The sequence below is a fragment of the Staurois parvus genome, unplaced genomic scaffold (assembly GCF_062004578.1).
Source record: "Staurois parvus isolate SC_StPar_1 unplaced genomic scaffold, SC_StPar_1.0 ptg000114l, whole genome shotgun sequence".
Taxonomy (NCBI): domain Eukaryota; kingdom Metazoa; phylum Chordata; class Amphibia; order Anura; family Ranidae; genus Staurois; species Staurois parvus.
The window spans coordinates 1,210,312-1,223,394 of NW_028317910.1; the positions used below are offsets into that span (position 1 = coordinate 1,210,312).

At 43.8% G+C, this 13,083-nt stretch overlaps 1 protein-coding gene across 1 annotated transcript in view; it reads left to right on the top strand.

Annotated features, from left to right (window-relative positions):
- The window catches only part of BMAL2 (basic helix-loop-helix ARNT like 2), an 85,322-nt gene that overhangs the window by 53,044 nt on the left and 19,195 nt on the right, over window positions 1-13,083 (top strand). The window contains exons 6-10 of the mRNA XM_089671698.1: window positions 198-290; window positions 6,133-6,250; window positions 7,811-7,954; window positions 9,143-9,383; window positions 11,057-11,163. Coding sequence (XP_089527824.1) covers window positions 198-290; window positions 6,133-6,250; window positions 7,811-7,954; window positions 9,143-9,383; window positions 11,057-11,163 — 703 coding nt within the window. The remainder of the gene's footprint in view (window positions 1-197; window positions 291-6,132; window positions 6,251-7,810; window positions 7,955-9,142; window positions 9,384-11,056; window positions 11,164-13,083) is intronic.

Here is a 13,083-nt window from a genome sequence, read left to right on the forward strand (position 1 = left end):
GGTCCTGCCAGAAATTCAGCGTCCTTGTGTTTGTGTTTTTGGCTTTCTGAGCTAACTTCTGTGAACTTCACGACCCATCCGCTCTATGTAATGGAAAGGAGATATTTCTCTTTGTTGATACAAGCTGAACACAGTCCAATTTAATTTCCTAATTTGAGTTTTCTTCCCCAGTCCAATAAGCTCTCTTTGTTTTCCAGGCAGCCGACGGCTTCCTGTTTGTGGTCGGATGCGACAGAGGAAAAATCCTGTTTGTGTCTGAATCCGTCTCAAAGACGCTGAAGTACAGCCAGGTACGTGATCCCGTCTGCCCAGAGCCACCATGTCTCCTGACCTCGTTTTCTCTGCCGTGAATCCCAGTGCAAATCCAGCGTTACCGTAACCCAGAAATACAAGTGAATTTGTGAATGCCTGGCCTAGTTTAACGAGAGGCGCGGATGTTTGTGGGGACATTGTTCTCTGCAGGGAGCTCTTCATCCACCAAATCAATAGCAAGATGGGAGTAATTATCGAAGAATTAAAGTCAGATGGGGCTGTGACACATTGCGCCATTAATAGGTCACTAAACATGAAACAAAGATGGGGCTGTGACACATTGCGCCATTAATAGGTCACTAAACATGAAACAAACGCTGATCTTATATGAACCGGTTGCTGGTAACATTAGCAGTTATAATTCTACCTTGAGAAAAAAAACCCATTTGTGAGAGAAGCATTGTTTAAGTGGACCTGTCATTAAAGTGCACACGTCACATAGTTTAATAGAACACACGTCAGCATCGGCAATTCACATTATTGTCTGGAGTTTAAAAAAAAGTACCTCTTTCTGACTGTAAATAGAAAAAAAAATACTACTTCTAAACTCCTTCTGTGACATACAGCCTGGACAGAGATCACATATTCGATGACTACCATGAGCAGTGTTAGTGTTCTTGTTGTTAGAGACTGCAGGGTGTCTGTTGTTTCCAATCTGATAGACCCTGTGTGATAAACTTTACTGTACAAGGAAACAAGAATATTACAACATTAACACTCTAACCACAAGAATGTTCAAATATCCTGGACTCGTATCCCGCTTCCTTGACGACTTTTCCACCTGGCTACCCATCTTCCTCTCCTCTGAGCTACCCACCATCATCCTTGGAGACTTCAATATCCCTATCAATGTCAACAACCCAGCTACATCCCAACTACTCCACCTAACCTCTTCTTTTTCACTCACACAGTGCACACAGTCCTCCACCCACACTGACGGGAACACCCTGGACCTCGTTTTCTCCCATCTCTGCACCCTCCACGACCTCACATACACCCCTTTCCCTCTCTCTGACCACAACCTCCATCTCCCCGTCCTCTAACACCCCCCCCCCCCGAACCTCAAACCATCACCAGCCGTAACCTGAACCCAGCCCCTCTCCACTCTGCAGCTGACCGTCTGTACGACAGTATCCTCCCACTGTCATGCCCTGACCTGGCCACTACTGCGTATAACAACTCGCTATCAGCTGCCCTAGACTCCTTAGCACACCTGACCACACGTAGCATTAGACCCCGACCGCTTCAACCCTGGCAGAACGACCACACTAAATATCTTAAACGATGCAGTCGTGCGCTGGAGCGATTATGGCGTAAAACCAGATCCCCTCGAGTTTTCTCCCTCTACAAATCCGCCTTCCTCACCTACACCTCCTCCCTCCATGCCGCCAAACAAGCCTACTTCGTTACCCTCATCAATACCCTCTCCTCCAGTCATCGCCGACTCTTCTCCACCTTTAACTCCCTACTCTCTCCCCCCCACCCCCACCCAGTACCTCACTCACCGCCCACGAGATTGCCAATCACATCCAAAACAAGATTGATGCAATCCGTAAGGACATTGCCAATGCTCAACCTACCTCCCCACCTAGCCTCCCTCCCACTATAACCCCATCAACTCTTCCCTCCTCTGACCTCGCAACCGCCCTGCCCCCCACCACACCTAACATCCCGCACACCTTATCCTCCCCAACACTCCGCTCCTTCAGCACTGCTACCACTGAGGAGGTCACTAAGGTCTTCTCAGAAGCCCGCCTCACCACTTGCCCCCTTGACCCTGTCCCCACAGAACTCCTCCGGTCACCCTCCTCCTCCTCCATCCTACGCTCCCTCACCCACATCTTCAATCTCTCCCTCTCCACTGGCGCATTCCCCTCCCCCCTAAAGCACGCGCACATCACTCCCATACTCAAAAAAACCCTCCCTGGACCCCACCGACCTGAACAACCTTAGACCCATCTCCCTGCTGCCATTTACTTCCAAGCTCCTTGAGCGCTTGGTCTACAATCGCCTAAGCGCCCACCTCACTGACAACAACCTCCTCGATCCACTACAGTCTGGCTTCCGTCCCCTACACTCCACCGAAACCGCCCTACTCAAAATCACTGATCACCTGCTAACCGCCAAAGCTAATGGCCACTACTCAGTCCTCTTAGTCCTCGACCTTTCCGCGGCCTTTGACACAGTTGACCACCCCCCTCCTCCTTAATAAACTACACTCCCTTGGCATCAGAGACTCCGCTCTCTCCTGGCTCTCCTCCTATCTATTCCAACGCTCCTTCAGCGTTACCTATAACGCCACTACCTCCCCCTCTCTCCCCCTCTCTGTTGGGGTCCCCCAAGGCTCTGTCCTTGGGCCCCTGCTCTTCTACATCTACACCTCCTCCCTCGGCAAACTGATACATTCCCACGGCTTCAACTATCACCTCTACGCCGATGACACTTAAATTTACCTCTCCACCCCTCACCTCACCCCCTCAGTCTCCGCCCGTATCGCCCACCTACTGAACGACATATCAGACTGGATGTCGCTCCATTTCCTGAAATTGAACCTTTCCAAAACCAAGCTCCTAATTTTCCCCCCAGCCCGTGCCCCCCCACCCTCTCCATCATGACCAACAACGCCACCATCAGTCCCACCCCACAAGCCAAAGTCCTAGGTGTCACTCTTGACTCAAACCTGTCCTTCCAACCCTATGTCCAATCGTTGGCAAACTCATGCAGGCTCCACCTCCGCAACATCTCCAAACTCTGTACGTTCCTAACCCCAGACACTACTAAACAACTCATTCACTCCCCTATTATCTCACGACTCGACTACTGCAACCCCCTCCTCACTGGCCTACCTCATCACAGACCATCCCCGCTTCAGTCTATCCGGAACTCAGCGGCCAGACTCATCCACCTTACTAACTGCTCCGTATCTGCCACCCCCCTCTGCCAATCCCTCCACTGGCTTCCGATTGCCCAACGCATTAAATTCAAACTACTAACACTGACATACAAAGCCATTCATAACGTTGCCCCAAACTACCTCACCGACCTGATACCCAAATACCACCTTACCCGTAATCTTCGCTCCTCACAAACCTCCTACTTTCTAGCTCCCTGGTCTCCACTTCCCACGCCCGACTGCAGGACTTCTCCATGACTTCCCCCATCCTCTGGAACTCTCTACCCCAATCCATCAGACTGTCACCTTCCCTCCTCACCTTCAGGCGCACCCTGAAAACCCATCTCTTCAGGGAAGCCTACCCCACAATCACCTAATTGCTGATCTACACTCTACACTCCTCCTACTACTCCATCCCCCACAGCTACTTCCTCCTGTACCACTATCCCCTCCCTCCTAGATTGTAAGCTCGAAAGAGTAGTGCCCTCGAACCCCTTGTGTTTTGTCTTGTTACTGTATTGTCTCATGTACTGTCCCCCACTATAATGTACAGCTCTGAGCAAACCTTTTGACGCTATATAAATAATGTATAATATAATAATAATAATAAAAGGGAAATTATAATGTGTATAGGGAATGTTGAAAAAATGTTGACACATCCCACTTCTACCCATTTTCATATTAAAAAAAAAAAAAATCCCCTCTGACGCTCTTTCTTTTACTCACGTGAGTCCACTGTCACGTTGCCTCTTCTACGTGTGGGGTCCCCGGCAATCCAGTGCTGAAATTCACCCCTTCGGCCAAAGGGTCTTGTTGCTGCTCCTTGTCCTCACCTTATTACACTGCTTCAGTCTTCTGGAACCTGAGAGAACCGGCCAGTGAATTGGAAGTTTCCATGTCGCAGAGGCAGTGACAACCAAAGAAAGACTCTCTCACACTCCAGGCACAATACCTGGCTCTTTATGTAACCAGGGATTCAGATTTTGAGTATTTTTTTTTTAATAAAAGTGTATGTTACCCTGAATATTTTTGCTATGTGTGTGCTCACATATGTGTATTTTATAAATCAAAGCCTCTATCATTTTCTTGTACGTCTTCCATCTGAAGTACGCAAAGCACAGAAGTTGACCTGAGTTAGCATAGTCAGTTTAACTTTTTAGAGGTCCAAGACACTGTGCAGACACACATCATGCCTGTATTGGGAAGTTTGTTCAGCAGCCATGCCCCCTCCCAATCACAGCCTGCCTCTGGTACACATCCCCTCCCAATCACAGCCCACCTCCTAAACTAAGACCTATTTATGAGACTGAAACGCATCAATTTGTAGGAATCGATTCCTTTTTATGGTTTGATGGATTAAGTAAAAATATCAGTTTTTAATGCCAATACTGGATTTTTCTCTCACCTCTTGAACATGACCCCCCCCCCCCCCTCAGGCACAGCCTGCCTCTTCTTTCAGGCTGAACAGACTATGGGATGCAGGCAGACAATGTGTCTGCACAGTGTCTTGTAACCCCACATCCTACTGTCAGGAAGAAGTAATTTATGGTCGCATGGCAGAACTTTTTAACCGTGTAAAAAAATGTAAGGAAGATCATTTCTGAAACTAAGCAAAAACAGTTATGGCGTATGCGTAGTTATAACTGTATTTGAAATGGTTTATAATTTTAGCTTGTTCACAACTTCTTGTTTAATCCAGGGATTAGTTAGAGGGAGGTGGGGGCTAAAAAGTAATGGGGGAGAGTGTTTCTGGATATGAGCTTTACATTTTTTCTTAGATTTTTTTTTTTGAGCATTTGTACAGGCAGGTGTCTCGGACTTGAGCTACTTTTAGCCAATGCAAAGCTGGTTACTAGGGGAAAAAACTTGTGCGATGTGTATTTTCATGCGTGTTTACTCATTTTTCAGGTGCTCATAATAAAGTCTATTGGGGCCAAAAATACTTGAAACTTATAGCTCAAAAGAAGCTCATGTACTTTCTCAAACTAAAGACTTCAATCATCTTTTGGGGTTTTGGATGCTAAACATTTTGGAGCTTTGAGCTACAAAACCCTCATATGTGAATAGGGTCTAATGTAAAGCAACTTTAAAGAAATTATCCATTGCAGTGGTTCTGTGCCCACATTGCAAGGGTTACTTGCTTGTTTACATCTAGGCAAACAATTAAAGGAGAGTTTTTTCTGCTCCTACCCACAGCTAAACCAGTCCTCACAGCATCTGCACACTCACTCTGAACCAGTTTAGAATTGTGACATAATCAAAACCAGAGCAGGGCCCATAGCCTTGCACTGGACATGAGGATGCCAAGGGACAGTCCAATTCTGGATTGGGAAAGGGGGTGCCACCTGCTGGGAGAGTGGAGACTTGGGTAACAGTTTTTCCTCCCCTAGACAAAACAAGCTATTAACCCTTGCAATACGGGCTGAGCCCCACTGCAAGGAATCATTTTTAGTTCCCTGTAGTTGGGCTTTAATGAAAGGAATGCACATAACAGGACTACAATGTGAGCAAAAGAATGGAGGTAGGCAAAAATGCTGAGAAATAGTGGGCAGCAGGGGCGGACTGACCATTTGGAAACTCGGGCACTGCCCAAGGGCCTGCGGTCAGTAAGGGGCCCCATGAGATGACCCTGGTACCTTTTTCATAGGCTTTTTTGAGTTTGGGCAAGGACACAGGGGCCCCATGATCCCCTATTGCCATAGGGCCCCATGAGTTGTCAGTCCGCCCCTGGTGGGCAGAGCAATATCCTCCAGCAATACTGAGTATTATAGGAGATGATGATAGAAGAAATAAATCCCCCATCATCACATAGTGTAATAAGAGGCCATTCACATTTCCTGAAAGATTGTTTAATGTAAATATCTCATTATTCTCTATAATCACTGTCGAAACACCATACATTATTCTTTTTCATTCTTCCTTTTTAGGCTGACCTGATAGGACAAAGTCTGTTCGATTATCTACATCCCAAGGATGTTGCCAAAGTAAAGGAACAGCTGTCCTCCTCGGACATCACCCCACGGGAAAAATTAATTGATGCCAAAAGTAAGTGAACTGTGCCTGTAGCTTACGCGCTTTTTCTTCAATTTCCCACAGCTGTGATTAGTCTAGGAGAGTCATGTGACTCACGTGACAAAGGACACAAAGCGCTTTAAAGCAAAACCCACTAACTGCTATCTATATGTAAAATGGTCTAATGTAACAGCATAGCCACGTGCAGAGAACTTTCAACTCATCCTATAAAATCAGACACAATTTATGGACAGTTTAACTTTCATCGGCAGCATTCTGCCGCAGATTTTCTTTCTCGGCTCAATATATCTACAGTATATTCAGATTCAGAATACTTTATTTATTCCAAAGGGATTAATAAATAATTATTTCTTCTTAGTGTGGCTGACTCTTGAAATAGCCAAATACGCTTCAATAAATTATCAATTTCTTTCATGATCTATCTCTTCCGATGGGAATCATTGATATAGAGTCACCAACCCATTCATTCGATATGCTACACAAGAAGAAGTGGATTTTGATTGATAGCTAAGATACATTCGTAAGTTCCAATCCTAAATCATCAATCAGACCTCTGTTGCCACTATGCAATCTCATAGTCTGATCTATTGAAATATGATTGTATTGATGAAAAGAGTATTTCAGTGATGCCGATTCATACAAAGTGATCAATAATATTCTGCCCTGGCCAATTGACTTAAATTATTGGATACATTCTAAATTGAGTCCAGGTCAATTGGTTATGGCTGTTTGCAGATTTGATTGTATTGATCGAATCGCCCATCGGTTTGCTAATGAAATCAAAGCATGTATTGTATGGCCACCATTAGAGGCATAGGATCTACATAAATCTTGCCCGTAATTTTTTTTTTTTCTGCCAAGAAAGAATTGTGACTTTCCTGAAATGACCTTGCAGTTGAGACATATGGCCATTTTAGATGTATTTGGCACTTTGTGGAGGTTTTTTTTGCTGTCAAAGTTAAAGCTGAACTCTGGGCACAAAAACTTTTTTTATTTAAAAGGGTTCCTCAATAGCCAGCATGGATCTAAATCCATTTTGTGTGCACCAAATGCCTTTTCAAGTCCAGATAATTCCTTGTAATAGTAGCATTGACATCATCACTGTGCTGTACATAGCCTGTGCAGAGAGCAGAACTGTGGGAAGGAACCATCTGGCCCCACCCACAAGAGGCTGCCTGCATAAACTAAAGGAGGGGGTGGAGACAAGACCAGTCAACCTGCACAAGGAGAGAGCAGCAGTGACCGGTCTTTATTACAGGAAGCTCCTGCACAGATTTACACTGGATTACTGCACAGATCTGGAAGAAATATACAAAGCACACTAAGATTCAAGTAAGAATACACATGACTCTTGTATTTAGACAAGATTTGCTTTTCCTGGAGTTCAGCATTAATCTTTAAAAGAAAAAAAAAACTTTTGTTGTAAAATTTTCACTCGCTTTCAAGTTTGATGCTGTCTGCCTGTGGACTCATCATCTGTCGCTCCCTGCTATAATAAAACTAAATGTCTTTCCTCATTAATCCAGATGTCATCTTTTGAACTGACACAGTCTTATTAAACTATTTTGAAAGCTGGTTTGCAAGTGCACACACACTTTCAGGCTGGCTCGTCCCGTCTCCATTGGGGCTCCCGACGGTCGTTTTTCTGTCGCATGAGGACCAGCCGCGTGTCCAACAAAGAGAAGGAGGAATTCCTTCCCGGAGTCAAGAAAAAAGGTAGTGCTTGTGTTACTATAGGCAACAGCCACTTCCCGCTGTCAGGTTTAAAATGAATCTAAGCGCCCATTCTGGTGTGTTAACGTGCACAATTCTATTTCAATCAATGTTCGTTATGTTAGGACAACGCATTCAAAATATCTGAGCTGCCAATGCGTCACAAAACAGCAAAAATGGTGACTGCTCATTTTCTAGCATTATACCTCAGTGTACTTCCGTTGGCATTGTGCGTTAGGATGTCACCGCGTCGCTGCAACATATATAGCTGTTTTTGTGTCTTGGATGGAGTGGGGAAGGATTCTAACTTTTATTAGGTTTTTGTTGTCTGTGTCCTTGCTTGGGAGATTCACCTCTCAATTTGTCCAGGTGACCATCATCATTGCTGGGAATTCAAACTCTTGCACTTGGGAGAAGCTGAGGTAACAGGAGGTGATAGACGTTTTCCAAATGGGACACCTGTTATATTTGTCTAGGAGGAATATGCCCTCTCTTTGGAAAGATTACCTGTTGTGTCTCTGGTACAAGAGGTGAAGGAAAATTGCCCCAAAGAGATGCATACAGCTAAGAAGTTCTTCCCTCACATTTGTGTTTTTTGAGAAAAGGACCCCTTTAAATTGGTCTTCCTTCGGAGAAGGACCCCCTTACATTGGTGCTTATTGGGGGCATGTGTACACCCCTATCTGGTGCCTCTGCAGCTAAAGGGGGTAGCAATTGGGAAATGGTAAAAGTGCAGCTCAACTGTGGGATTTTACAACTGCTAAACCTCACATGTGAATGAACCTAAAGAGTGCTTGTTGGGAGAAGGTTCTCCCTACTTTGGTGCTAATTGCGAGGAGTGCCCCATTACATTGGTAGGTCTCACTTACATTGATGGTCAGTGATAAGAGTACCCCATTGCAATATGGAGTCAGAGGAAAGCCAGTCCCTTACATTGATGGAAAGAGAGAAGAACGCCACACATATGGACCATTAGAAAGGTCATTGGTATCCTTTTTTACTTCTCTTTAATTGGACATAGTGCCTGGCAAGGAAACTATGCAAGCTCTGTCAGGAGGTCATTCCACCTTTTGATCAGGGAATCCTAGAAATTTCTGGTGGATTCCTGGTTGAAAGGGGCTGCTTTATTAAATTATTGCCACTAAAACTAAATCATGTACCCTTCTTCTGATCTTATTGTTTACTTTGCAGAACACCGGCGGTACTGTACCATCCACTGCACGGGCTACCTCCGCAACTGCCTGTCCAGCGAGGTAGGCATGAAAGAAGACAGTGACTCCGAGAAAGAGTCCTACAATTTCAGCTGCCTCGTGGCCATTGGAAGGCTTCACCCGTACATCATACCACAGAGCACTGCTGATATTAAAGTCAAGCCCCCCGAGTTTGTCACACGTTACACCATGGATGGTAAATTTGTTTATGTGGATCAACGGTAAGGACTGTCAATCAATCAGTCTCAATTTCTTTTCTTCCATGCATTGGGTTTTTGTTTTATGATTATAATAGTGTCCAACTGTTATTTTTTTTACTGGGTGTTATTTGTTGTTAAAGGATAAGTTCACCTTTACCAAAAAACTGCTTATGCAGATAAGGGGTGTGTGTAGATAAAAACAAACTTTGCAGCTTTGACTGAATTGAAAAATGCCATTGCTATAGGTGTAGGCAATTTACTTACCTCCTGATGCCTGTGTGGAATACTTCCAGAAGGTTGCTAAGTGAAGCCCAGTCATTACTGTTCACCTCCACCATCACAGGAGCAAGCTCTCAAACACTGAGCTCAGAGCTAATGCATCAGGGGAGAAAAAGTGCATGTGAGGGGGTTTGAATCGGAGAAGGAGCTCACTTCTGTGCTGGTGGAGGTAAGCATTAGGCCTCACTTAGCAACGTCCTGGGAGTATTCCAGGCAGGCTTCAGAAGGTAGGTAAATGGCCTACACCTATAGCAAAGGCATTATATAATTATAGTCAGAGCTGCACAGTTTGTCTTTAACTACAGACACCCTTTATCTGCCAACATATTTTTTTGTAAAGGTGAACTAAGCCTTTAATGACATTTGAATGAAGATGTATTTTATTTTAGAGTAGAACTCTATCCGAAAACGACTTCATTTTGGATGAAGTGGGAAAGGCTTAGAACCTCGGATTTTTGAAGCTGTCTGAGTCCACATTGAGGTGATTTCCCCTCACCTCCTGTCTGGAAACACATCCGGAAGTAAGGAAATACTCTTAGTTTGAACACAGATGGCAGCAAAAATTTGACAGAGACTCTCGTCTGGCTGGAACTCCACTATGATATGTCAGTATGTCTTGTGGTTGCAGCGGTGATGGATCAGGTTGAAATTCATGATGATTATTATTTCAGATACTTATATAGTGCTGTCAATTTACGCAGAGCTTTACATGTATATTGTACATTCACATCAGTCCCTAATCCTCAAGGGGCGTACAATATAAGGTCCCTAACTCACATTCATACATACACATACTAGGGCCAATATAGACAGGAGCCAATTAACCTACCAGCAAGTCTTTGGAGTGTGGGAGGAAACCGGAGTACCCAGAGGAAACCCATGCAGGCACAGGGAGAACATGCAAACTCCAGGCAGGTGATGCTGTGGTTGGGATTTGAACCAATGACCCTAGTACTGCCAGGCGGAAGTGCTAACCACTTAGCCACTGTGCTGCCTTGCTGGAGATCATTTACATTTAGTGCTCCTATGTTTTTGATCCCCTCACTTCCTGACCTGATGACCATTCAACAAAAAAAGAGAACATCTCCCCTTCTCTTATGTCTGCCACCCGATCAAATAGACAGAAAATTTTTGCCAAATCTAAAAAATTTAAAAAAAAATGGTTGGAGTTTGTTGTGTTCCATCCTTCCCTTCTAAGGAAGTTGTAGATATTTTACTACCTCTATTGAGTCAGATTTCTGAAACTTGTTTGGCTCTCAGTCCATTTTTTCTTTTATTGAGATTCTGCTGCTGCAAAAGGCAAACATGTGTTAGGGATTTACTAACTCCCTTAATGCCTAGCTATCCTTTACAAGGGATGTTGTTTGCATGGTTTGTAGTCACTTTACTCATCCACCTTGTTGTGTCTCTTTCAGAGCCACGGCTATTTTAGGGTATCTTCCTCAGGAGCTGTTGGGCACTTCCTGCTATGAGTACTTCCATCCAGATGACCACAGCCACCTAACGGAGCAGCACAAAAGTGGTAATGCCACCTGTTTCCCAGCACTGCCCCTGCTTGGTATTTAATAGCCAATTAACGCATTTGATTGCCCCAAACATCTGTGTTTCGCTTTCTGTGTATTTGGATTGCAAGTATAAGTCAAGAGAAGCCCTAGCTGAAAATACTCTAATTTCAGTTTTTGTCAGAACAAAAGAAATGGCTCAAAATGTTTAGGTGCCAACACTTAGGGGTATGTTCTGACTTTCCCCAATCATTCACTGAAAGATGAACCTTTCTTGCGCATAAGTAATATTTAACAAAAAACCCTTTGTGCGATCACTGATATAACATAAATAAAAAATATATGTTAAAAAAATCCCTATACGTATACTTATGCTTCTTGCACTGTTATGTCTTCTCATACGCCATCTATAACATACAGTGGGGATCGAAAGTTTGGGCACCCCAGCTAAACATTTGTATTAATGTGCATAAAGAAGCCAAGGAAAGATGGAAAAATCTCCAAAAGGCATCAAATTACAGATTAGACATTCTTATAATATGTCAACAAAAGTTAGATTTTATTTCCATCATTTACACTTTCAAAATAACAGAAAACAAAAAAATGGCGTCTGCAAAAGTTTGGGCACCCTGCAGAGTTAATATCTTGTACTGCCCTTTGGCAAGTATCACAGCTTGTAAACGCTTTTTGTAGCCAGCCAAGAGTCTTTCAATTCTTGTTTGAGGTATCTTTGCCCATTCTTCCTTACAAAAGTCTTCCAGTTCTTTGAGATTTCTGGGCTGTCTGTCACGCACTGCTCTTTTAAGGTCTATCCATAGATTTTCAATTATGTTGAGGTCAGGAGATTGTAAAGGCCATGGCAAAACCTTCAGTTTACGCCTCTTGATGTAATCCCCCGTGGATTTCGAGGTGTGTTTAGGATCATTATCCATTTGTAGAAGCCATCCTCTCTTTAACTTCAGCTTTTTCACAGATGGCATCAAGTTACCATCCAAAATTTGCTGAAATTTTATTGAATCCATTTTTCCTTCTACTCGTGAGATGTTCCCTGTGCCACTGGCTGCAACACAACCCCAAAGCATGATTGATCCAACCCCATCCTTAACAGTTGGACAGAGGTTCTTTTCATTAAATTCTGTTCCCCTTCTTCTCCAAACACACCTTTGCTCATTCCGGCCAAAAAGTTCAATTTTAACCTCATTGGTCCACAGAACTTGTTTCCAAAATGCATCAGGCTTGTCTATATGTTCATTTGCAAAGTTCAAACGATGATTTTTGTGGTGAGGACGTAGAAGAGGTTTTCTTCTGATGACTCTTCCATGAAGACCATATTTGTGCAAGTATCTCTTTATAGTGGAATAGTGTACCACAACTCCAGTGTCTGCCAGATCTTTCTGGAGGGATCGTGCAGTCAAAAGTGGGTTTTGAATTGTTTTTCTCACAATCCTGCGAGCTGTTCTGTCTGATATTTTTCTTGGTCTTCCAGATCTTGCTTTAACTTCCACTGTTCCTGATGACTGCCATTTCTTAATTACATTCCGAACAGAGGATATTGACATCTGAAAACGCTTTGCTATCTTCTTATAACCTTCTCCAGCTTTGTGAGCGTCAGCTATTTTCAGTTTCAGTTTTCTAGACAACTGCTTAGAAGAAGCCATGGTGCTGATTGTTGGGGCAAGGTCAGATGAGTCTGGGCATTTAAAACCTTTGAGATTGACATCACCTGGTCTTCCCAGACAATGATTGAGAAAAATCCATGGCACTGGCAGGTCTCAGCTTGGCAAAGGGGGCAGTGCATGCTATAAATTCTGCAGGGTGCCCAAACTTTTGAAGACGCCATTTTTTTGTTTTCTGTTATTTTGAAAGTGTAAATAATGGAAATAAAATCTAACTTTTGTTGACATATTATAAGAATGTCTAATCTGTAATTTGATGCCTTT